Source organism: Oryzias latipes, chromosome 15 (assembly GCF_053564925.1).
Source record: "Oryzias latipes strain Hd-rR chromosome 15, Olatipes_Hd-rR_3.1".
NCBI lineage: Eukaryota > Metazoa > Chordata > Actinopteri > Beloniformes > Adrianichthyidae > Oryzias > Oryzias latipes.
This window is the reverse complement of record NC_136251.1, coordinates 28,830,351-28,855,352: the sequence shown is the minus strand read 5'-3', so window position 1 is coordinate 28,855,352 and position 25,002 is coordinate 28,830,351. Positions and strand designations below refer to the sequence as shown.

At 42.0% G+C, this 25,002-nt stretch overlaps 1 protein-coding gene across 5 annotated transcripts in view; it reads left to right on the top strand.

Moving 5' to 3' along the window:
• unc5b (unc-5 netrin receptor B) overlaps positions 1 to 25,002 on the top strand; it is a 66,492-nt gene that overhangs the window by 26,981 nt on the left and 14,509 nt on the right. For 4 of the 5 annotated variants that reach the window (XR_013647671.1, XR_013647670.1, XM_023963579.2 and 1 more), the window contains exons 2-7: positions 19,761 to 19,991; positions 20,179 to 20,322; positions 21,430 to 21,533; positions 22,486 to 22,666; positions 23,993 to 24,160; positions 24,382 to 24,546. Coding sequence is in view for 3 of the 5 variants with exons in the window: in XM_023963579.2 (XP_023819347.1) it covers positions 19,761 to 19,991; positions 20,179 to 20,322; positions 21,430 to 21,533; positions 22,486 to 22,666; positions 23,993 to 24,160; positions 24,382 to 24,546 (993 nt within the window). In the remaining 2 variants the exon portion in view is untranslated. Of the gene's footprint in view, positions 1 to 19,340; positions 19,441 to 19,760; positions 19,992 to 20,178; positions 20,323 to 21,429; positions 21,534 to 22,485; positions 22,667 to 23,992; positions 24,161 to 24,381; positions 24,547 to 25,002 lie in introns of those variants that run through there. The other variant, XM_078931392.1, reaches the window with a different exon arrangement.

The window sequence follows — 25,002 nt, the reverse complement described above, 5'->3', positions numbered from 1 at the left end:
TTATTGATAAGGCGTGTCAGTCTGACAGCTCTGAATGTGGCGCATCTCTTTTTATTCCAGCTCCAAACTGAAATTCATCAAGATAATCCGCATGGAACAAAATAAGATTACTGCAAGGGATAAATGCGTCTTATGTGTCTGTGACACTTCCTCATTTGTCACACTCACTTTCAATTAGTTTACATTAAAACAAAGCAACGCATATCTGTTCTGGTAAAGCTGTTTATCGGTCTGATGTCATCGTTTTTAATTTTTTTTTAATCTAGTCTGCAACCAGGATTCTTTCTTTGGCTTTTCATCCCTAACTAATCCAATTTTGAAGCAAATGCAGGTCATTTTAGTTCCTGTGGCTCATCCGTCTCCTGTTCCTCCTCTATCAATCTCTGTCAAAGTCTTTCTTCCACTGCTTCTTTTTCTTTCATCCTTGCATTCTATCTTCTTGCTCCTGATTCTCCTCTCCTGAAAAATGATTTTTCCCATCTGCACCAAGCCCAGCATGGATGTTACACCATTACTCCTCTTGTTATCCTGCTTAAAATAGATCAGAGTGCACTCTCAGAATTAGAGATGTCTTTTTCTCTCTTATTTCTTTGCACAAAAGCTCCAGATAACCAATAACCGTATTTTCCGGAGTATAAGTCGCACTGGAGTATAAGTCGCAGGAGCTAAAATGCATAGTAAAGTTTTTTTTGATTTAAAATGGTTTATTTCAAGCAACTGAGTAGAAATAATACTTAGGATAATTAGACATATTAATAAATATTGCTTGAAAGGGAGTGGAAGGAAGCGAATTTATATAATCCCATGCCGTTATACTATAACCATTTTATTACATGATTTATCAATATCCGGTTCCCAGTTTTTATCAGACAGAATTGCATGGTCGGCTCTCTTTTTTTTTTTGCAGAGAGGCACGCCACACGTCCTGCTGTGTAACCCGGAACCGGAAAAATGAAATCCTAAATAAGTTGCACTGGATGGAGTAGAAGTTGCACTTTTAGGAGTAAAAGTGCAACTCTTCTGAACAAATGAACATTTGATGTTTGAATCACATTTGCATGCAAATGTGATTCAAACATCAAATTTGCGACTGTTGCCTCTTTTGATGCTCGTTAAATGTGATGCTCAATACTTGTCCAAAAATGTGGTCATTAACCAAACGCTCCAGTCGGGTGTGGGAGGAGCTACTGTCACATTTTCAGCCTCATCGTTACATGGAAGCATTGACTGTATTTTACAAAGCATGGGAGAAACGGATGACGCTGAGAGATCAGGATAATTTATTTAGAAGAGTTCTACAAAAGCAACGGTAATCACGCCGGGATCATGAGAACATTCAAAGCCACTTTTTTTATATTTTATCGACGATCGTTAACTTCTGGACTGCAGGAGCTGCGTGTACATGAGAGCGCTTTCAGCGGTACTTCCGTCTCTCTGTGAACCAGTTTGATGAGTTGTTGTCCCGCATTGGTACGAGGTAGGAAAAAATAAAAAACAAAGATTAATAGTGTCTTGAACAAATATATGAGCCATTTTTATTTTTAGAAATCCTTTAAACCCCACTACTGAGTACAAGTCCCACTCCTGGCCAAACTATGCAAAGAAAACAAAAAACGACGGATGCTCCAAAGAATACCTTAAATAAAGATCAGAAAGTGTAGCAGAAAAATGTCCCTGTCTTAACCTTTTTGCTCAGTCTAGAATGTGTGTGTCAGTGTTGGTGTGTGAGATTGTTTGTCTGTAAGTATGTGTACCGCCTGCAGACCTCTTCGCCGGGTGCTGTCTCACGTCGAGCCGTGTTTGAGAGGCTTGTTGAGGTAAAGCTCCTGTCAGCGCCTGGCTGGAGGGAGTGCTCTGATGAAAGGCCTCTTCATCATCCTAATGGGATACACAAACCTCTTAACCAGTAGTGCTGCCGTGACTTCAGCTGGGTGCAGGGGAAGGGAGACTGAAAGGGGAAAAAGTGAACATGAGTGAAAAGGCTGGGCCGCACGTACACCCCACGGACCGCACTAAAAACACAAGTCAGGAAAACGCGGCGTGTAAACAAAACGCTGCTGCCGGTGGTCCGCTGTGACAGAGGAGCCGTGACTCCGGGCGTTCCTGTGAAAGTCCTGGCCATCAGGATTTGGGACAAATTTAATGCCCTGCTATCCGCAGGAGCTATATGGCTGCGTGCCGACGCTTTCCTCTGGCAGAGACCCAGGTCAGCAGATGAGGAGGAAAAATATCTCCAATCATACTTTGTAGCTTGCTAATCTTTTTCTTTTGAAATTTTTAAACAGAACCCGAAGAAAAAAATGTGTTTATAAATATAATCTGAGTACATTAATTAGTTAATAAATTAAATTAATTAAAAAAAAACTTTTAATTTTAAAATTTTTAAATTATTTTTATTGGCAACTGGTGTAGCCAATACACTAACAGTCAGTCCAACTTTGATCATTGGTGACATGCTTGTCGGTAATCCTGACTGTAAAGTTAAAATGTATAAGAAAATGGAGGGATTTTAATTTTCTCTCACTGGAGTTCATGTGCACAAAAGCTAACTATGTGCAAACACATTTATAGCTGCTAACATGATTGAAATGTCAATAATTATTATTAATTATGGTTATGTCATTTTTATTCAAAAATCCCCCAAAACACAGTCGTTTTCTCGGACATAGTTTCTGCAGTGAGGCAGTAGTTCATTAGAAACCTGAGAGTTGCGGGTGGGACAGTTTGCGCTGAGCAACCCCGTCCCCCACTTCCCTTCGCCATTACTGTCTACCACTAACCTGCAATGCTTCACACCCCCAACCTAACATTAACCTGCGGCAAAAATGGCGAGCAATACTAAAGCTCACCAGCCGAACAGTTGTGATCCAGCTTAGATGAGGAAAACAAAGATGTTCATGGATCTATTTGTCTGCAAGTGGATGCATCAGAAGGGAGCGGAGCAGAAGGCTTTTGGCCATCCATCCATCCATCCATCAGTATCTGACACACATTAGCTGACCATCACCAAGTATGAATGAGGAGTGAATTTATAATGGACACATTGTAAGCGCTTTGAGCAACAAGAAAAAGCACAGATAAATCTACTCCGTTATTATTATTATTAGTATTTCAAGTTTGTGCACCCACAGCATATTTTCTACAAAAAAGATACAGTGTTTGTCAGAAGGCTTTTTTTTATCTGCTCTTGATTCACAACAATTTGAGTAAATAAAAACTCACAAATCAACAGCACAGTTAAAAGTAAAGCTGGTAGCCATGGTCAGCGTGTCCTGGGGTGTGTTTGCAACCAACAGAATTCTCAAACTATCACGAGCAAACTCTGTTTATCAGTGCAGCGTCATGTGATTCCATCCATCCATCAGGAATGATTACCGGGAATAATCTTTGCCTCCTGAAGTGTGTGAAACTTTCTAGCTTAAAGACCTCCACTGATGAAAATCAAGTTTTTAGTGTTCCTGTGGCTTTTTTCTGATGATGGAGGACATGTGTAAAGAAACTCAAAATGGCATTTCTGAGCACGTTTAGATGTTTGCTAAAAATTTCATAATGCTAATTCAAAGACCACTTGGAAGGCTTTTACAATAGATCGAAAGATGAATGGAGTGGAACTTTAGGTGGACTCATAAATTCAGGTGTATTAAACCCGTAAGGTGATATCAGTGTAACAGAAAAATGTCAGAAATGAGCTTAGTGGTCCAATTGGTTCATGGTGTATTCTACATTGTTTAATTTGTCGGGAAAACTGGATCTGGGGTCTTATGGGTTAAAGAGGTAAATGTAGATCAGGGTCTTATTTAAAGTTGGAGGAACAGCAGTGACATGGAAGTGGTTTGCAATAGAGCGTTAAACCTTTTTCAGTTGGATTTGAGGCACGAAGGAGGACAAACGTTCAGGATCAATCTGCTGCTTCAGGGCGCAGCAAAGAAAGGACAAGCAGACACGAGAGCAGGCCAGAGTCGCTCGCCATTATTGTCTCACTGTCGACAGTCGGTCGGTTCTGACCCGCGGCGTCTGACGGCGCCTCACTTCCCCTGTTTTACTTGATACAGATGCACACAAGCAATCTCTCCGTCCCCCTAACAGCCTCTTCTTTTGCTTGTCCACGCCAAGGGGATTTTTGGTCAGCTCACTTCATCCCTGCTCTTCGTCACGACCACTTTTGCCAGTCCACTCATACTGGTCCTGGCTGGAGGCTGTGGGAAGTCCTCCATCCTGTCCTTGGGTCAAGGAGAGGTTCCCTGCGTGCGGTGAAGAAGAGCGAAAAACGTTGACATCGGACAGGAATCAAAGACTCATGAATGATTGATGCCCAGCTGCTGACTCAATGCACACGGGACACAACCGATATTTTGACCTGAAACAAAATAAGATTTAGGTTTGTCGAGAAAAGCTCACAGGTTAAAGCAACATCGCTGTGCTTGTCCTTCATCAGGTTGTCTGTTCTCACTAAAAAGATGGAAGATATGCAGCACTTTAAACTGAATTTTCTCCCAATTGTTATGAAAAAAAATTAACTTCATGTGTTTTTAATTTTTCATGGACGTGAAATCTTAAAATGGGTTTCTGTAAAAATTTTGAGAACGGTGACTTCCTGTCTAATAAAATGACACCCACTTATAACAGATGCCTATTTTGTTCCCCGAGTTACAAGAATATTGCATGAAAATATCCTTTTCACTGCCGTGTTGGAGCAAAGCACAGACAGGGAAATTTATTTTGACCAAATAATGAGGCGAGGTATAAAGAGAATGAAGGCAAAAAGATCCAAAGGATAAAAGTGTCATTAGCCTCTGCACAGCACTAGCTCCACGTCGCTCTGGAGAGCAAAGGAGATTGAATCTCACTTCTCTCTCCACTGCCTCTCCATTTGTCCTCTCCTGCAATCACCACATTTCTCCCCATCATCTCGCCGTCTCTTATCGTTCTAATATCCACGGCTCCATGTCTGAACCTCAATTTGTTTCTGTGTGCCGTAGATTTTTAAGATCCCACGTTTTTGTTGTAATCTTAAATTCGAGTAAAGCGAACAGGGAGGCAACGATTCATTTCTCCACGATGTGGTTCCAACTTCAGCTAAGGTTTTTCTTTCAGTTTGAGACATTTGTGTTTTTAAAAACGGCAACAAAAAAAGCTAGAAATCATGAAAAATCTTTTTTTTTTTATTCTTTAAAAAGCAAGGAAGAGAAACTTTTCAGTGGCCTCTTACTAAGCTTGGTGTAATGTGATAAAACAAAAAATCTTAACTTTATCTTAAAAAACAGATTTGGCATTTTAAAGTCCCACTCCGATCATCTTTCGATCTATTTTTTTATCGTCTTTTATTTCAGATTATGCCATTTAAATCCAAAACAAAAACTCGACAGAGCAGCAAGTGTTCATTAGAAATTCACCTCTGAGGTGTGGGTGGGACCATTGGACATTGGGTGACCCTGCCCCCTCCCCGTTGTTGAGAGCTCTCCAGCCATACATGGATCTATTTGACCGGATGCCTCAAAAGGGGGCGGGGCAAGGAGCTTGTGACCCGCCCAGCATGTTTTTTCTTACGTCACAAGTACAATCTTTGTCTAACAGCTTCTGATTCACAGCAATTTCAATGAGGAAATACTAAATTACCGTAAGCTTAATTTTCTGTAAATGTGTCCACCATCATCAGAAAAACGCTACAAGAACATGTTAAAAACACCATTTTCCTCAAAGTGGGTCTTTCAACATAGACATATAGAGTAGAAAAGCAATGATTGACTTTCCCAGCAATTCTGTTCAGTGGCGTAACATATGGTTGGTTTTATTTCCATAACTGTGTCATCCCTACAAGATCTCCTGCTTGATACGATAGTTTTGATTTAAGTTGTGTTTTATTTGTTAGTGCTTTGTTTCCACTTAGCTCACAAATGACTTGTAAAGGAAAATGCCGCACAACCTGCAGCCTGTTGCCTGGACTCCATATCCAGGGATTTCTCTGATGCAACGGGACGCAATGAAGCAATCGAGTGATGCCAACCTCTCAGGGTTTGTGTGGCGTTTGATCATGCTTCGTCTTCGCTTGGTCACCTGGAGTTGGATGGAGTGGGCTGCGTTGGTGTGCGTCATGTGACAGCAAGGTCCGCTTTGCATCTTCTGTGTGTGTGTGTGTCTGTGTGTGTGTGTGCGTGCGCGGCACAGGTTGTGCACGTGGCTCAACGTTGGCCTGTCAATCCAGCTCATCTGTTTATTAGTATGAGACAGGAGCTCCCCTGCCAAAGCAGTTAGTCACAAGAATCAGCCCCTGTCACAACACATTACACCAAGAGACATCTCTAATGGCTCAGCCGGTCCTGGCAGCCATGGCCGATGTTTCATCCGCACACCTCTATGGCTCTTTCTACCTTGCTGCTTCACTCCAGCCACCATGTTTCTTCCAACTCCCACCCAGACCATGAGTCCTGCCATTAATCTCCCTCTTACCTCTCTCCCCCCCTCCCCATCCCCATCATTACTTTATTTCAGTTGGATTACAGACACATACTCTCCATCTCTCCCATTTTCGTGTACTTTCTTTCCTGGGGTTCACTCCCTGGCTGGCTCTATTTCTGTCTTCTGCTCTCTGTCTTCATAATGCTTGAAGAGATCAAGACTTTTCATTTTTAATCCCCCTCTCTTCTCCTTGTGATGTTTTATTTCTCTCCCTCTTCCTGGCTCTATAAGCCCCCCTCCCCTTCAATGCTCCTTTCTGCCTTCATTATCACCTTCTCAGAGTGTCTGATGTGATTTGTACTGGAAGTTTGATCCAGACGTCTTTGCGTCTCTCGGGAGTTGAGTTGTCAAATCACATAATCACACAGAACACGTATGTTGGGATGCACCGGGCAGACTGCTCTCACAATCCCACTTTGTACTTCATGACTGGATTGACCATAATTGAAGATGTCCAAAGCGGCGATGTGGTGACTGGAGATCGATTCAAAAACTGCAGAACCCCAAAACGGACATAGAAGTATAAAAAAAAACTCAGTACTGGTTTCTGATGTGCACCAAACTAAGTTTTTTGGGAATTTCATTAAAAACTTGCTTTAGACAGATTGCTTGGAGCGTTCTCCCTGTTGTCGCTAAACAGAGGAGGGAGGGGCCATAGTTATACTTGTGCACAGAGCAGCTGACAGGCTCTCGCAGTATTTTTTCCTCAGTATGAAGTTAAAAAAAATCTTAAAACACTATTGACTCATTATTGACACGTTACTTATGTGATATTAACACGTTATTAATGGGTTATTAAGTAAGGGTTAAAGACAGACAAAGTGTGCATTATTAGAAATTAACCATGCGACTCAAAGCTTGCTTCCGCGAAGTGCGTTATTGCTGATAATGCACAATTCGAAGGCCATTAACCCGCTTATACCATGGTCTCTTACAAAAGAAATAAACAGTCATTCATTAGTTTAGTTTTTAGTCCTTATTTTTGTTATTTTTTCGGTTTGGATTGCTTTTTTCACAAAAAGCGGACTATTTGTTACACGGTGCGACATGTTGTCACGTTATCGTGCGGTTATCACTTTTTAATGTACACCCAGCAGCCAATCAGAATCGAGTATTCACCCGGGCCCTGGTATAACACGGTATTAATGCCTCATTATACCATGCTCTGGGTGAATTCTCGAAGTGACCACCAGCCAATGCTGGTGACAAAATGGCATGCCTGCATCTGAGCCAAAAAAAAATACTTCGATATCGGCCCATTGAATTAAAAAAAAAAAAAAAAAGTCAATGCTGGTATAGGTCAAAAAAACAAATATTGGCGCAGATAATTAGCCTGGTTGATAATGTGCTATCTTAGGCGCTTTAACATTGAGAGTTGGGTCATCTAGATCAGTGTTTTTCAACCAGTGTGCCGCGGCACACTAGTGTGCCGTGGGAGATGGTCAAGTGTGCCGTGAGAAATTGCCCTCATTAACTGATCTAAAAGCAATTACCATCTCCAGGAAATCAGCTCTTTGTTCATCCAAACAGGCCCTGATAAAACACTGAGAAGTTAAGAATATGAAATATCATAACATTATTTTTTCTTTGTGTTTATATGATTCTATTAAAGACATTTTGATAAGAATAACGGGATACCGCGATTTAGCTGCAGCTATAACTGTGAGGAAAAGTCCCGTCCCTTTAACTGTCTCCACCAATCATTCTTAATCACATGTCATCAGTCTGACCAATCAGAAGTGGTTAAAGTATTCACTTACTTATTTCGATTTAGCGCAAAAAAGTCTCTCTGTTCTAACAAAAATACCAGCTAAAGCTCGTCTTTAGCGGTGTAGCTTTCCACATAATCTGGTATCAGACTGGAACAAGTGAACAAAACCATGAAGCTCAAAGACGCTGGTCTTTCTGCGGTCGGCGGATTACGGGCACTACATCTCCCATGATGCAGTAAAGTGACTGTCTTAGCGCACAATGAGTCTCTCCTCTCAACGTCTTAAAACAACGAACACACATCAAACAGTTTTTGAATCTTTTGACTTAATTTTTAATACATTTTTTAGAAAAAACAGCTGCAGCTTCCAGGGTTTTCTGCAACAATTATCATAAAAATGCATGTGAGATTGCTGAGCGGCTGTAGATCAATACAGACTGAGCTTTTTCTTTTTTTTTAATTTATCTATTTTTTTGGATGCTGGTGTGCCGCGGGATTTTTGTCAAGGTTAAAGTGTGCCGTGGCTCAAAAAAGGTTGAAAAACACTCATCTAGACCCACTAGACAGTGCGCTGAACCTTTTTTCTTCAATGATCTGTGATCTTCACTGGTGTCCATGGATTACATGAAATCTTTCCACCTTTTCCACCTTTGGTAGGGAGAACACGTCAATGTAAGGGTGGGGTCATCTACGATACCACAAGGGCTACTGGTGACTTGTGTTTTTGAAACAGAGAGCCTCTTTTACAGACAAATACTGAACAGGTCCTAAAGTCACTAATGAGAAGGAGGCAGACTGTTAGGCACAACAATCGTGGGAGCTTGGTGGAGGACATGTAATTTAGACGTCTGTTTCTCCTGCCTTTGTAGCTCCTAATTGTTGAGGTCTGTGCTTGGTCATGTGAGCTGCTGATGTCTTTGCATGGGAGACGTAAAAGGAGACGTTCTCACTGGCTATGGGGTGAGAAAAAAAAACCCTGCTGATTCCCTTCTAGCTGCCTCCTCTTCTGAGGTACCTGAGAGGACGAAGCTGGCTGCTAGTTTGACCTCTTCTTCCTAATTAAAATAATGATACATGATACATTTAATGGAAAACAAAGGCTGAAAGGATGATGTTTGTTTCACAAAGACTCTCCTAAACATTTGTGTTTATAGTGTTATAGTGTTTTAACATGTTTTTGTGGTATTTTTCTAAAGATATGAATATATATAAAGAATTGTTAGCCCAAAATCGCATTTCTGAGGTTTTCTTTTTATTAAATTTTTTGTGAATGAGGAACAGACCAAAGTAGCGCCCTGCTCCGTCCCATCCTGATGATTCCACTTGTAGGCGACTGGATCCATGTCTGGCTTTGTTTTCCTTGTAAGAGCGTGTAAACAGAGAGCTTTCAGCACTGGGGAGGGGAAGGGTTGCTCAACGCCAACAGTCCCGCCCACAAAAGGTGAATTTTGAACAAACTCCTGCCACTCTGCAGAGACTATGTCCTAAAGAAACAACACATCTTTAAGATTTTGGCTAAAAACGACATAATCATAATTAAAAGACCACTTTGATGATCAGAGAGGCTCTTTTACATTTAGGAAGTATTATAAAGGACTGAACCATGAACCGGTGAGGGAAGGGGGGTTTTTAGAGGTGGACCAGAGGGCATGGGGCAGGGAGTGATGGGGGGGGTTGTTGCCCAACGCTGCAGAGCTCATGCCAGCAGAGTGGGACGAAGGGTGAAACTTGGTTGGGGAGGGTAGGCAGGATCGGGTGGGTAATTACAGGGGCCCAGAGAGAAGAGGCCTGTAATCAGCCTGCCCTCAGGAAGGAATGCAGCTCATCTTCTCATGTAATTACAGCCGTTTAAGCAGCCCCAGCTTCCAAACACTCATCCCACTGTACCGCTCACCTATTCACCGTACGCGTTCGCACACAGGCAGACGAGCAATGCCAGAGGATGACAGATTTTCAACTTCCAACGTGGAAAAAGGGGCTGTAGACAAAAGTGTGTGAGACTGCACGGTGTTTGATGTAGACCGGAGGTCTCCTGAGGAGCCGGCTCCATGCAAACACCTTCCATGGCAACTAGCCACTTTGGGCCGACAGCTCTGATCACAGCAGCGCAGTGGCGCCTTAGTCTCTGCACAAGAAAAGTCTCACGGCACAATCCAAGTCTGACCTCCACGTATTACACTTAAAACAATAGTTGTTGTTTGGTGAGTATCATTTGAAAACGTCGCCGTCTTTCTCACCCACTGGCTCCTCTTCTGATGAAGATTTATAGCTCTCCTTGTTTATGCCTGTCTTCCCATGCGGTAGGTGGTCTTCAGAGCCCACAGAATCTGAACGGGGACACTTTTTGATGGGCAGTGATTCATGAGCTCTGTGGGGGGGAGGTGAGGCGCCCCCTAGCTGTGACAGATCATGCTTCCCCCCACCCCCACCCCCTTCTGTTTATTCAAACGCATCAGCAGCGGCTGCAACACAAGCACAAATCCTCTTAGCGCTCCCACTCTCACAGTCACACTCACCCACATGCTCAAAAACACCGGCATTGAGTGTCTGTCGCAGACACACACTGGGTAAACATAATCCACGGTCTCCACCTCCAGCAGGGGTGAAGGAGCCACAAAAGTCTGCAAAATGAACGTAGTTATCGGTGGAAAACACCACTGAGTGACATGCTTTCCTTCTGCATCAAAAGCCCTTTTTCTCATGTTTGCACCTGAGCGTCCAAACATTCCCTCACGGCGTAACTGCCAACAGGGGCGATTAAGTGTTATTATGACACCAAAGGCTTGTGGGAAAAAAAGGAGGCAGAAGGTGAGTCTTTTTGACAAAGGGCAGGTCACACTTCATTTATAATTAGAGGGTGCGAGGGCAGCACACCTTGCAGCTAAGAGCGTGGGATAACACTCTATTTACAAGCGTATCTTTAAAGAAGATTTGCAGGCCTCTGAAATTGTCACAAGTTTCTTTTTGTGTGCTTTCCATGCATGTTGCCATGTCCTCGGGCTGTCTCCTCTTGCCACCCGGACATGCCGGACAGGCGAGCAAAGCACTTCTGTCACTGGGAATCTTCGTCACGCGCCTGGCCTTCTCCTCTGCGCCAATCCGTTTTCCTGTCACCTACCTGCCTCTGTTCTAGTGCTGTGTCTCAAGGATGTCAGCTGACAACACAAAAATAATTAAAATTAAAGCCAAGAGAGGCAGTCTGTGACCCGAAGGCTCTATCCACCCAATGTCGACCTGCCCTCACTGGCTGAGTGACTGCTACACGCCCCTTAATCTCCCCCTCTGCCCCTGCATGTGACAAATTCTTTTTAAAAAAAAAAACTTTTTTTCTTCAAAAATGGCTGCTTCTCTGCTGGGATTATCTCCATAGCAACCATTCTATTTTTTGGTCACTTTGCGGTGACGAGGACATCTATGTCATTTTTAGAAGAATCGGCAAAAGTAAATTTTTGAATTTCCTTAGCAACTGCGTTTTTCCGTTAACTACAAGAGAACCTGGTCTAAATTCCTGCTGAGCCTTAATGAGGCTGACTTCAAATGTTCTCCCAGTGCCTTTGGTGAGTTTTTTTTGGGGCACTCGCTCAGTCAAGAACTTGTTTCATTTCTCAAGTGCAAACATTGTGGTGGTCAGTGTTTCCATGTGATCTAATGATGAACCTCTAACCTGTTTGGGGTAAATGGTTTATTTCTTTTTTTTTTTTAAAAACACCTAAAGAAAAAGCCCAAATCGTGATCTCTTAACGACTTGTAAGTAATAATCCCATCAATATATCCATTTTCCAAACCTGCTTAGGATCATGGTGCTGCTGGAGCCTATCCCAGCTACTGTTGGGCGACGGCGGGGCCACACAGAGACATAAAACAACACACACTCGCATCCTAGGGGCAACTTAGAGGCACCAATCGACCCCTGAAGCATGCAAACCTACGCATGCACAAGGACAACATTCAAACTCTGAAAGTTCCCAGCTGGGATTTGAACCCTCTGGCTTTAAGGGTGCTAACCACTACCACACAGAGCAGCCCGGGGCTTATAATTCATAGGAGTCAAAAAAAAAAAGTTCATTATTTCCTGTTGAGTTCTGAGTTGCAGCAGCAACTTTTGACATTTTCTGTCTCGTTATTGTTCAGATTCAGGAATGCTCTGATTCGTCAGCGTTTTGCTCTGAAACAGAGAAATCAGCTGCTGGTTTATGTTCACTATGTATGATGAACATAATGTAACATACACTGATGATGCAGACGGGTAAAGAAAGAAAATCAGAAAAAAAGAAGGAGCCATTTGAATGACATCCCTTAATACACAGGATAGCACCATATGTTAGTGACTGTGGTAAATCCAAAGAAAGCCCCCCGCTGTCAGCATACCAGAACTTTCAAATGCCAAAAAGCTTCACGAGGGAAAACCTTAGAGTTGTCAGATTCTCTTTTCCTGCTTCCGCTGCACAGCTGTCATGGTGGAAAAATAGTGACACGTCTGTGAGTCACCAGGAAATAATGACATTTTCTATCAAAGCAGGGCCGGTTGAATTGTTGGTTGAAGTGTGTGTTTGTGGGTGAACTGCTTGACTCTAAACGCCGCCGGCCTTTGTTGATGTGTGAAGTAATGCTGTGTCACTCTGACCTGCGCTCCTGTTGTCTGATGCCAGCTCACTGATTTCCCATCATAAAAAAAACCTCTGAGCTCCGGCTTTCCTTCCTCCGTCGTGCGTTTTTCTCCTGCGCCGCAAAAAGAGGAAGCCTAAAAATAGGAACTGTCATCTTAAGAAGAAAATCACTAAAAAAGTCTGTGCAGCGAGAGATTTTTTACTTAACCAGAAATCTGATAATAAGATATTAAACTCCAGATTCAAGGAGTTCCACACAAACATTCAAAAAGGGCAAAATAAGCTAAAAAAGCTAAATGTTATTTCAATCAAACTTTATTTATAAAAAGAACTAGTCATAGTTCGCGCAGGTCGAAGTGTTTTACAAATAAAAGCAAAAAAGAGGCAGAAATTCAAATAAAAACCCTACTCCCTTCCCTCCGTTAACACATCCCCTGGCCCCACACACAACAAACACTTCTTAAAAAGGCAACTTATAAAAGTAACTTTAGACTTGGCTCTGCTGTGAGGAAACAGTACCCACCCAGACCGGGACAGCATTGGGGTCCATTCCTCACCCGTGAGGCTCCACTGCTGGACCCCTGGCCCAGCGAGGGCAAGAACCGCGGCAACAGCCCCAGACCAAAGCGACAAAGAATCCCCACCGGAAACACTGGGACCAAATTCAGAATAATTTCCATAAAATGGAAAATAAAATTAAATACAGAAAATGACATATAATAAAACAGAACAAACAGACAAAAACTATATATATAATATATAGGCAATTGGTTATAAAAGCGAAATTGAAAGGTGGCTCTTTGGTTACATAGAACTACTTCAAATCCAATGTTACACAGCCCAATATTAAGGATTATTTTCATAGTTTCAATCATATGGTTTGTGTGTTATGATTTTACAAAAAAAACTAGTTTAATAAATTTAAGGGATTCGTTTTTTAACAAAAGGAGAACAAAATGAGAATCTTAGGACAAGTCTGTCCATTTTAATAAATCCTCATGGAATCTAAAACTAGCACCTATTCTAAGAACATAAATCTGCATTTTTTAGTTCCAAAATAATGACAATGAATGGCAGTCTCAGTTTTATTAAACTTTAAATAGCATCTTTCAAATATTGCCTTCAGGAAATAAACACAATTGTCTTAAATTAGGCAATTTGAGTTTTTTGAGTCTTAAATCAAGTTTTTCGATTGGGAAGGGTTTAGAGCAAAAGGATTCTGACTTTTTCTGATTATAATTTCCTTATTTCTAGATCATAGCTCCTAATGAGGCAAAAATAAATCCCAGACTGCTGATTTAGGGAAAAGCTTGGAAAAAGAAGTTAAAACCTGGAAATATACACTATATGTCTAAAACTGGGTTTTAAATCTTTGCTAGGATCAAATAGTTTGCAGTGTGCTTCTCCTGCTTGCTGTCTTCCTTTTTTTCCAGTCTGATGAAGATCAGGTCGGTCTGAATATCAATCACGCCTCGTAATTGTCCTTTAAGGAAGGCAAGGAGAGAGCGTCTCTCTTCATCCATCTCTGTCTCCTTCGACCTGTCTCTGAGTGAGTGCAGCCTTCACCCCCGGGGCTTTCTCGCAACAACGCCGCTAATGAAGTCGATTGGATGCCGAGGATGTATACGCTCAGCCAGTCCGAGTTACATAACGGCTGCTGATCACTCTATTAATTGGCGCTGTTAATACTGCCGTCAGAAGCACAGTCATGTTTTGATCATTTGTCCTCTCTGCTGTCTTGGGCTCCATCTTTTGTGTCTGCAATTAAAGTTGAGCTGCGCTGAGCTTTGAATCCACCTGGCAGGAGGGGAAGGAGGCCCGGAGTCAGGGCACGGCGAGGAGAAAGCCTCCTCGGAGAGCGGAAGGAGGAGGTCGGCTGCTGATATGTTGTTTGTTTTTGACCCCATAGGATGCTTGAAAGAGAAAAAAGGCACAGCTTGACCCCGTGTCTTTGATGGTGTGGATCTGTTGTTTGGCTGCTTCCAAGTTTTCTTTCTTCCTATATACTCTGCTCTTAGCCCCCCCCCCCCCCCCCCCCGCCCCGCTCTCTGTGCTGAGTGCAGTGTTGGGATAGTGAGGGCACTGGAGGGGACAGTAATGACTAACTCTCTAAAGGTAATGATAAAGCACAGATGCTTTAGACTCCACTCTGGCTGGAGGCACTGGGGCTAAGAAAATTATAGTCATCCGTGGGTTTGCGTGAGACAGAGGAAGACGGGATGAGAAACAAAAATGGTTTCCGTCACAGACGATACTGCGATATGGAGGGAAAAAAAGAAGTTAGGAAATATAGAAAACAAAATTTTATTTCTTTGTTTGAAGTGAAAAAATCTGCCAATGAAACTAATACAATTTGTCCTTAAAATGAGTTGTGATGTGCTGCCCATTGAGGGTGAAATTAAATCCTAATATTAGCTATAAACACTCATGCATTAGTCTGGTTATCTGAAATGTTATTTCTTAAAAAAAATCAAAGAAAGGTTTTATATTTTAAAGTATTTATACATTTTTGTCCTGTTTTATGACCCAGTCCGATAAAGAAGTGTGTTTTTAGTATATTTATTATGTTCTTGTGGCATTTTTCTCATAATGTAGGACATAGATAAAGAAAATTAAGCTTAAGAGTATTTCTTTATTCAAATCATTGTGAATCAGGAGCAGACGGAAAAATGTAGTTAAAAAATATCATATTTGTGACATGGAAGATACGCTGCTCTGCTCCATTCTGATGCAAACAGATGGATCCATGTACGACGTCTAAGCTGGAATCACCATTCCAGCATTTCTGAGTATTCCTCTAAAACCCTGCTCTCTGAGCACCAGCCCCTCCCACCCCGTGAAAACGAGCAGGTCCTCACATTGTGATGTCACAAAGTGAGGAACACCCCCTTCAAGGAAGAGTCTGCGCCGCCAGCCCCCCCTCCAGACTAACACGCACCCACTTTCTCCGAGCAGCTAGCGGCGATAGGCTAAACGCTTTTCTTCAATATGAACACTATGCACGTCCACCTTTGCAAAAGTTCGGATGTTGTTTGTTTTTGTGGGCAAAAGGCAGACACGCTGCAGAGCTCGGCTCTAAGTTGACGGGATAAAATGGGCGGTACCCACAAGGAACGGAAAGGCGGAGCCTCAGAGATCGGGTCGACTTACTTCCGGGATGGAAAATTGCTCGTAAAAATAACTTTCCTTCTTTTCTAATAACGTTCTTTGGTGTGCAAAAGGTAATATATTATCATATATATGGATCTAGTTTACCCTGAAGGGCCTTAAAAAAAAGCACTATAAGGGCCCTTTAAGGCTAAAAATCGTTTTGGAGATTTTGCGTATTTGCAGTGTATCGCACATAAACTTTGGGTTCGTTCATCCTTTGCCATGCATTTTCTTTCTTCTTTTGAAGACTATCTTCCACTTTTATTTACTGAAAGTATGCACTTTACCTGCAGTTGAGGTGGGCATTCATGAATGAGAATGCACCCCTTAAGAATAGCGTGTGTGTGTTTGTGTGCTCTCACATGATTGTGTGTTCTGGAAGAGATACCCAGAAGTGTGTGTTTGCTGTCTAGCTGTGTGCTGTCTGTCATTAGAGTAATAAAAGACTTGCTGCGCGGCGCAGCGAGGTGTTCTCATCTTTAAGTCTCCTCCATTTTGCACAATTTGCCAGCTGCTGAGCTCTGATGAATGTTTGTATGCTGGCCCAAAAACACAGGTTCCACTTGAAACCCTCAGTTCCATTACGCCGGAGTAAGACGGGGTTTAGAGAAGTAGGTTGTCTGTCTCTTCTGCAATGCATCTGTTTGTGTTCTAATTAAACGGAGCCTCTTGTCAGGCCTCTCAGCACAAACACACACACAGACTGGACTGAGAGATGGAGGTTTATCCGCTCTCCTCCCTGTCTGTCTCTGCTTAAACCGCTGCCTCCCTCCGCCTGTCTGCCTCTCGTCATGCCTGACGAGTGACAGGCTGTGTTTTCAGCCAGAGTTTGAACACAGACCGATCAATGCCGGACAAAGGGAAAGAGCGGGTGTGAGGGGTGGGAAGGGACAACACATTCGCTTATTGACGATGAATTCAGAGTCTGAAAGAGTGGCGACGACAGCTTAGTGAAGACAGAACAGAATGGTGAGCAGGATAATGACCGTTATGATTGGTTTGCATTGTTAGACACCACTCTGTGGCGTCTGTACCTGTTCGTCTGTGCAGGTGTGCAGAGTGCAGTCTGAAACATGTCTAAAAGAGCAGAGAATGATGGGAATTTAAGGACAGTCGCCGTCCTGTGGATGTCTACGCTTTAAGCTCGAAGCTGCCACCAGTGAAATATTAGGGGTGGGAATCGATTTTGTTTACAATTCAGGAAACAATTATTAATGCAACCTGAATCTATGCATTTTTTTAAAATTCAACAAAAGACACTCAAACAATTTTACTTACTTTTCTTCAAAAAAAAAGTACATTTGTAAGTTTTAAGAATTACAAAATTGTGACATGAAAAATGTTTGATGTGATAAATCTTTCACAGCATCAACAATAAAAAAAGTAGTTCAGGAAAAATGTATTTCAGCTTAAAGACCCAAAGTATCCCAGCAGTCTTTTCATTATGATTATACAGTTTTTAGCCAAAGTCCAAAAACCTGTGTCGCTTTCTTGGACAGAGTTTCTGCAGAGCGGCAGGAGTTGTGGGGGCAACCCCGCCTCCTCTTCCCCTCCCCATGTCCCCTTTTTAGATGGCTTTTTTTTATCTGCTCCTGATTCACAACCATTTGAATAAATAAATGATCAGAAATGCCATTTTTAGCTTAATTTTCTATTTATATGTCCTCCATCATCAGAAAAAGTCCACAAGAACATGTTAAAAACACCAGAAACACCATTTTTATCAGAGTGGGTCTTTAAATATCATAATAATGTAATTGTTAATCAATAGTTTAGCTTTACCGGGATGCTCTTTAACCTACGCCAGGAACACCTGCTTGATTATTCTTGTCCTCCTCCAGATGGAAGTGTGCGACATGACTTTGCTTGTTTGTTTTGTTCGTTTCTTACACGCAGCACGACTGTGACCATCGACATAGAAAAAGCCAAAAGGCTTCCAAACATTAGCTTCTAGTGAAGTTGGAGCTGGTCGGACCACGCGGCCTCCAGGGTCGTGTGCTGTACAAAAACGTCCAGGTGAAAAACATAACTTTGATGTTAGATGGCCTTTTTTATTCGATTTGGATTATTTAAAGTTCACAATCACAATCAAGACATCTAAATATCCCCCCACACCTATAAAATATATGCAATATACGTGAACTGGGGGACGTTGACAACTTTGGATGACGACTGAGTCTGTCATAAGGGTGTTAGTTATGGAGAAACCTCCATGTAGGAATTTAAAGCTCACCTTAAATCTGGATTTCCCCAGGAAAATTACTTTGACTGTTCAGATGTAAAAATTTTATCTTATATATTTGTTCAATTTATATTTTACAGTTCTTATTCATTGACATCATAATTTTTAATGGGATCTTTTAAAACATCAGTGATAAAATGAGGAAATGCCACTAGTTGGCATAGCAACCACTGACTCAGCATGTCCTCTTCTTTTCAGAGAATTGACTGATAATGATGTGCAAGTTACTTCCAAACTGTAACTCATTATAGATTACTTTTATTGCATTTAAAAAGTAATCCATTGCCATTAAAAGAGTTATTTGACGTGGAATGAGTAAAATAATACTAAAAAAAGTCAATAGAAAATTTGTCCTACTCTGCAGAGTTGCAGCTAAAGTTACTGTAATGCATCTGTAGTTACTCCCATCACACTATGAATGAGCAGGTTGCAAGGAATCTCAGCTAAATGTGTTTTTCTGCTTGATCAGAGGAGCAGAATAAATCAATATTTAGAGTTCCTTTTCAGTTAAAGTAGAAACAGAAAAAAAGGATCTTTAACATCCGGACAGGAAGCATTTTTAGAACACACAACCTTTTAGTTAAAATGTGCTTTTTTTTTGTGTGTTTTTCGGTTGTGATTGCCATTTTTAAAAGAAAAATGTGTTTGATTCGCGTAAAAACACACTGATATTTTCATAAAAAGCAACGAAACTGCATTTTTTTTCATCTTTGTGTGTCACAGAAAAGAAATTAGAAACTGTACTTTGCTGGATTTTTCTACTGCCTTATTTTCCTTTTTCTGCTTGTTGCCCCTTTCTCATTCCTAATGCTCATTGAATTCAGATCATTCTTATAATCTTATTTTATAATCTTATGAGAAATTTATATTGGTTGTCAACACCATTAAAGATGCATTAGCTTTGCTCTGAAGACAAAGTAATGGAAAGAGTTAGAACTTTTTACTCAAGAGTAAATAAATATTGCACAAAAAGAAGAATCCCTTCATGACCTTCAGCACTTTCTTTTTGTGTTGCAATCATGAATCCCAAGAATCTCTTAAAATACATTATATGTCAAACGTTATCTGCACAAACTGTTTCCAACAGTCCTTTACAAACTGAATTGTCCAACCTGTCCAAATCTAAATCAGATTATTTTTATATAGTCTGACTGCAGAGGTCAGAGGAAGCCATTGTTTCTGCCAGGAGGAGCTTGGCAGCGTCGGAACGCGCGACGTGTCACATCAGAAATGTCAGGAGATAATGTGCGACCAACAGCACCTACATGTGGAAGGTTAGCGGCTCTCTTCTTCAGCTGACAGGCCCGCACTTCTCCTGACAAGGCAAAGCGAGAGCCGGGCCTTGGATAGACGAAAGGTGACTCTCGGAGGCAATAATGATGTTGAGCTTCACCACTTATGGTTTTCGCTGTCAGCAGCTTAAAGTCCCACTCCCGCCTTCTTCTGATCCTTTTTTAAAAGCATTCCCAGTGGTCCTTTAACTAGACATAGCAGAATATGTTTTGTGTTTTTACATAAATGAACAAAAGTGTTTTGTTATTCCTCTTTCTGGTTTGTTTTCTCCCCTGAAATTGACCAAATCCATTTTTTCCAGAGAGCAGCGATGACGTTGACACAGAGGGACTCCCTGACTCCTATCCATCGGCACCAGCGGAGCCTCTCCCAGTGTTCCTGCTGGAGCCAGAGGATGCTTTTATCGTAAAGAACCGGCCTGTCCAGCTGCGCTGCCGGGCGTCGCCCGCCACCCAGATCTACTTCAAATGCAACGGGGAGTGGGTGAACCAGAACGATCACGTCACCAGAGAGAGCCTGGACCAGATCACAGGTGCAAACACGAAAGAGACCGATGTCACCTCGGAATTTATAGAAATAAACATCATACTCAATTACCAATTTCATTTTCAACAACATGATCCATTAGGCCCTACAGGGTTTTATGTGCACGTTAATTGCTTTTGGCGTGCAGCCAGTGAATTATTCAGTTTACATCCTGATCTCTCCCTCTCGCTCAGGTCTGGTGGTGCGGGAGGTGGACATTTCAGTGTCCAGGACTCAGGTGGAGGAGCTGTTCGGGCTGGAAGACTACTGGTGCCAATGTGTGGCCTGGAGCTCGGCCGGCACCACCAAGAGCGTCCGGGCCTACGTTAGGATCGCATGTAAGTTTTACACGGGGTCAGTAAGGGCCCAGTACTCAAACTGTATTAATGACTAGAGTATGACAGCGTCACCTGTACGTCATGAGTGTGCAACTTCCATTGCTCTTGCGAATACTTTACGATACATTTACCACACGCACAACAATGGTATATTCAGTTTTCATGACATCCCTTAAGGTGGCTGCATGAGCAACAAGGGAACTCTAAAGCTGTGTTCAAACGGAAAGTTATTCGCGTCCATTTCAGTCAGTCAATGTACGGTCGCGATCAAAGGTGGTCTTGCAGCGTGATTTGAACGATGTACACAGCGCTTCGATTTGGGCATTGTAGCACAGCTCATCGAGAGTTGAAAAAAAAAACTGGTCTTTGGCATTGGCCCATCAGAGACTCGGTTTTGACACGTGGCGCGTTGATGACACAATCAGCAGGTTAAGTCCAAAACCAACACGGAAGAGAAGCTCATCGTTCTACTTCGAAACTTTGTAATATAATTTTTTTAAATCAAGACACCAATAAAACAATCAACTAATTGTATTCGTTTTTTACATTTTTTTCCCTCCTCGGACTAATGTGGGACAGCAAGTCGTCAAACTGGGTCACCGAGACGGAAGCACGGTCATTCAGACGCAGCTCCTGCAGTAGTTGGTGAAGGTCGGCGTGCTGGGAGAATGTCTGAATGATCTCATGAACCCAGACATGGAGACGTGATTATCGATGCTGTTGTAGAGCTCTTAAAATGAAATCAACCTGATCTCTCATTGTCATCCGTGTCTTCCATACAGACAATGCTTCCGTGTAGCGATGAGGCTAAAATCTTTAGGCGGTAGCTCCTCCTGAACGCATCTAGAGCATCTAGTTTGTAAACACCCTTTTGGACGAGCGACCAGAGGAGAATTTGATGTTTGCGAAATAGGCGTCCGATGCAAATTTGACGCTTTTATTGCCTTTGGTGTGAGTGTAGCTTAAGACATGTCTGTGCTCCTGTTAAATGAATGTACGACCCCCCAACCCAAAAACCCACAGCACCCATATGTATATGCATATATGTATATAGCAATAACTGTTATGAAGGTCAGTTAATAAACTGATGTGTGTTGTTGTCTACAGACCTGAGAAAGAACTTTGAGCAGGAGCCTCTGGGGAGGGAGGTGCGGCTGGAGCAGGAGGTGCTGCTGCAGTGTCGACCCCCGGAGGGCATGCCCGCCGCCGAGGTACCCCCTCAAACCCCATCACTTTGGGGGTTTAGCTTGGATGAGAATGAAAATTATTAAATTTTTGATATAGCTCAAAAGTACATGAACTCCCTTTCCTGCTGCGCTAATTTCCCGTATGCAGTTTCAAGGAAACATAAAAGAATGGGAAGAAAAGTAAAGGGCACACCACAGACATTTTGACACCACCAATCAAAAACTCCCTGAAACTCTCACATCAGTGAATAGATTCTCTGTTTTTTCAGCTGCAAACGGCTAAAATCAATACTGTGTCATGGTTTAACTCTGAGCTCTGGCAATACAACAGCATGTCAAATAGACTTATACATCCTTGGAAAAAAGTGGCACAACTTATTTGGATGAAAAAAGAGATTTGTGTCACCTAATTAAGTATGCTCCTTTTATTAAGCATGTCTGTTCTTTTTAGCGGCCTGATAAAAAGATGTTTCAGCCTTATAAAAACGGATATTAGGGAAATATAAGCATAAATCCTAGATTTTTAACACAAAATTGCACAGTTTGCGTTACCCGTGTTTGATATGAGGCACATAAAGTGATCAAAACTGTCCAAATGTTTGATTATAACTGTGAGCTGTGATAGCTTAATAATCTGTAAGTTTACGTGTTGCTTGCTGCTCATTTTTAAGCATAAACATATTCTGATGTTAAGCAATTTGTGCTGAGACACAGCAGTTTAGGGAAAAGGATTAAATAAAAGGAAATTAGGACATTTTGAGAGTTTCTTGGATTTTACCTTTTTACAAGAAGGAAAGTTTTGATCATACTAATAAGAAAGGGATCTCAGAAATGCATTCATCAAATAATCCATCCATCTGTTATTTGAAATCTTGCGTAGTCGTAGCTCAGAAACTTTTCTAGTCTTAGATTATTTTTTTTACTTTATCATTTAAATTTTAGAGGTCCATGACTGTCTCTTTCCTCATCCTTCCAGGTGGATTGGCTGAAGAATGAGGATGTCATCGACCCATCAAAGGACTCCAATTTCCTGATCACGATCGATCACAATTTAATCATCAAACAGGCCAGACTCTCGGACACGGCTAATTACACGTGTGTGGCTCGCAATGTGGTTGCCAAAAGACGCAGCAGCACAGCCACAGTCATTGTTTACGGTGAGGAACACCTTTTCTTAACATCCCATATTACTCAAACAACTGGAAAACTGGCCAAGTACTAAACGGGTACAAAACAGACTTGGAAAACTGAAGTATGCTGACTTCACATTTAAGTCAGCAGAAATTACATGTGGAGTTCCCCAAGGCTCCATCCTGGTGCCACTTCTATTTAACATTGACATGCTTCTTCTCACCCAGGTTAGAAAGAACAACAACGTAAGTTACTATATTTATGCAGATGACAGACAGATTTATATTACAATGACATTAAGAGACCAAGGCCCTGTACAGACTCTTTATAGATGCATTGAAGACATTAGATGAATGGATGAGCCACAATTTATGGTACTTCAGCTAAACAAGATCAATTGTTGTATTTGGGCTACAGAGAATCTATTCATCTAAAACCCACCAACCAGGCCAGAAACCTGGGTGTAGTGCTGGACACAGGTTTATATTTTGATAAACACATTAAGACAGTCACAAAATCAGCCTATTATCAGCTTTAAAATATTTCAAGGCTTAAAGATCTGATGTTTAAACAGGATCTGCGTTCATCTCTAGTTGGCCTGGCTGTAAGTGTTTTTACAGGACAGGATACACTTTAAAGTTGTGTTGCTGGTTTAGAAAGCTTTGCACCAGAATCACATGATTGACCCCCTGACCCAGTATTTACCAGCCTGACCTCTCTGGTTGTCTGGATCTGGTCTTTTGTCAGCTCCTGGAGTCCAAACCAAACATGGTGAAGAGCATCCAGCTTCTATGCTCCACAGATCTTGAAAAGACTTCCAGGAAGTCTTAGATCAGCTGAAACACTCATTCTATGTAAATCCAGCTTAAAGCCCCACCTGTTCTCAGCTGCAATTAATTCCTTTTTATTCAAAGGTTTACATCCGCACTGTTACTTAAAGCTTACTTTGAATTCAGTTCACTTGTAACTTTCTTTAAACTTTAATCCCAATGATCACCCTTCTAATATTTCTATGTTTCTTTTAATGTTTTAATGTTTAATTTTCTTTCCTAAGTATGTTAGATTCATTTAACAGGACATGGTTAAGGAGATTTTTAGGGGAAATTCCTCTCAAGTGACTTTGCTCTTTTCCATAGAATAAGCAGCCTGCACTTTAGAACACAACTGAGGTTACTTTTTGAGCAAAGCATCAACACAGGGTGGTTGTAAACCCCTTTTCAAAGCATAACTTCTGTTTTAATTGCCTAACAGGACATTAAGAAAAGCTCTGCTGTCATTAACATTAAAAATTTACCAGAGCAACAATGTTGGGAGTTTCTCTCGTCTCCTAAATGCACGTGTCTCTGTTTCAGTAAGTGGAGGCTGGTCTTCTTGGACCGAGTGGTCGGAGTGTAATGCTCGCTGTGGGCGGGGCTGGCAGCGCCGCACTCGCAGCTGCACCAATCCCACCCCTCTGAATGGAGGAGCGTTCTGCGACGGCCCCCCAGTGCAGAGAGTCACCTGTACGACACTCTGTCCAGGTAAACAATGTCCTCCTGAGTATTTCTGCTGCTGATACAGCAAACATCAAGCTGCATCATTTTATCACTGTCGACCACTCAGGCTGTTTTCGTGTGTCAAAGCAGCTCGACTGCAAAGCAGCTCGTCTGCAGAGCAGCCGGCTGCCTAAACTCCTCCACAAGATCACAGCAAATGCTTAAAAAGGATCACATGAAATTACACTTGCCTGCTGTCCTTCCAGTGGATGGAGGCTGGACGGAGTGGGCAAAGTGGTCCGCCTGTGGGACAGAGTGCACCCACTGGAGAAGCCGCGAATGCCAAGCCCCCTCACCCATAAACGGAGGAAAGCACTGCAGTGGCAGCATGATGGAGAGCAAAAACTGCACCGAGGGGCTTTGTGCAAGAAGTAAGTCCCCACATTTAGTGAAAAGTGGCTAGATCTGGTTTAAGACCCACAACAATAAAATTGTGTTTTTGGTATTTTTGATGCATTTTTCTCAGGATGGAGGACATATATAAAGAAAATACGGTTAAAACTGCATTTCTGTGTATTTCTTTATTCAAATCGCTGTGAATCAGGAGCAGATGAAAAAAAATGCAGTTTGAACAAGTTTGTAGTTGATATGTAGGACTACAACCGGGGAGCTACAAGTTCCCTGCTCTGCTCCTTTCTGATGCATCCATTTGCAGACAAATAGATCCCTGAACGTCTTTGTTTTCCTCGTCTGGGCTGGAATCTGGATCTAAACTGTACAACTGGAAAGCTCAGATATTGCTCTTTGTTTTTGTTACACTGTTAATGTTAAGTTGGGGGTGTGAGGTATTGCAGGTTAGTGGGAGACAATGCACGCAAAGGGATGAT